Here is a 1,440-nt window from a genome sequence, read left to right on the forward strand (position 1 = left end):
ACCCCCGTCAGCGCCCTGACGCCAGCGCTGCACCTCCTGCCCCTCGGTCAAGCCCTCCGACGCCGGGGTCGCCTCTGGCAGCGACGAGGCCTGAGTCGGTGCCGGGGTCAAGGTCGGAGTTGGGGGCGGGGGCTGAGGGGATGGCAGGGGCTCCCGGGGCGGCGGCGGCGGCGACCCCGGTTCCGCTGCCCCTTCCCGGGCCCCCGGGCCGCAGGCGCCTAATGCGGCAGCCCGGCATCCCCCGCCCCCCGGCGGTCTGCAGCAGTCGGTCCTCGGGTTAGGCCGGCTGCCCCTGCGCGGGGGAGGATGGACGTCAAGAACGCAAGCGATGTGGCCGCAGCCCCCACGCCCGCGCCTCGCCAGCCGCCAATGCCTCTTATAGAATTCGGGCGGAGCGATAGCCAGCACAGCCAATCAAGGGCTGGCATGCTCTGGCCCCGCCTCTGCCCCGCCCGTTGACGACATTGCCCACACCCTTTAGGTCGTCCTCGGTCCCTCTCGGCTTTGCTAGGGCATCCGGTCTCCATCCACCTGTCCCATCTTCTCTGTTTTGGCCCCGAGTCATGAGCTCTGGTAGCTGGTGCTTAGGAATCATGGACTCCAGTCTCCACCTGGGGGAGGGTTTTGCCTATGTGACAGTGAGAGCCTGGACCAGAACTCAGGAGGCTTAACTCTGCACAGTGCTCCTTCCCGTAGCGCACCCCTTGGTCCAATCGGTTCTGCCTGGTCTTCTGCGCCACAAGGCCCACCAGGACCCCCTCCTCCGATCTCCCTGGGGCAGTGGAGAGGTTAACACAGAGGGGGGACTGGAGTCCTGGTAGGGATCGGACAGGGTTTGTTCCCCACCAGGCAGGCCCTTTGCGCCTGCAAAACAAACTACAGCGCTGCCGCTGCGTCCCTCTCGGCTTTCGCAAACCTTGATGGACCCACCAGAGGAGCCCCGGACCCCACAGTGTGCAAAATTCTTCCCATGCGCCTGCTCCTGTTTGCTCCTCCCAGTAGATGTCTCACGCCTTTACACAGAGGGGAAGCCGACCCAGAAAGTGCAGTGGTGCCTTCCCCAAGGTCACATTGCAGGTCGGTCGCTGAATCTGGACCACTGGATGGGAGCAGCTCAGCCATTACGCCCTCTGGGGGCTCAGATACCTGGGTTTCCTCCTGCCACTGGGGAGGAACACTGTCATCCTGCCCATTTCCCCCACAACAGAAATGACCCTGCCATACCCTCTCTAAACACTGGCCCAGACGCCAGGGCCCTGCCTCCGTTTCCATCCCTTTAAAGGTGCCATCAGAGATGGGAAGTCCCTGTAATGGGTGGGGCGGAGGCTGGAGGGCTAGAAACTAGTTCATAGGGATTGGGAACTGCAGCTAACCCTGGGCTCAGGGGGACCCGCCAAAAGTGTGGCCAGTGTGATTATTGCCCAGGCTGAAGAGGAGGCA

At 63.8% G+C, this 1,440-nt stretch overlaps 1 protein-coding gene across 1 annotated transcript in view; it reads right to left on the reverse strand.

Moving 5' to 3' along the window:
• TRNP1 (TMF1-regulated nuclear protein 1) overlaps positions 1–319 on the reverse strand; it is a 6,016-nt gene extending 5,697 nt beyond the window's left edge. Inside the window, 2 exon segments of the mRNA XM_014463087.2 lie at positions 3–219; positions 221–319. Coding sequence (XP_014318573.1) covers positions 3–219; positions 221–238 — 235 coding nt within the window. The 5' untranslated portion in view covers positions 239–319.
• Between the last annotated feature and the right edge of the window lie 1,121 nt (positions 320–1,440).

The sequence above is a fragment of the Myotis lucifugus genome, unplaced genomic scaffold, assembly GCF_000147115.1.
Source record: "Myotis lucifugus unplaced genomic scaffold, Myoluc2.0 scaffold_197, whole genome shotgun sequence".
Lineage (NCBI taxonomy): Eukaryota > Metazoa > Chordata > Mammalia > Chiroptera > Vespertilionidae > Myotis > Myotis lucifugus.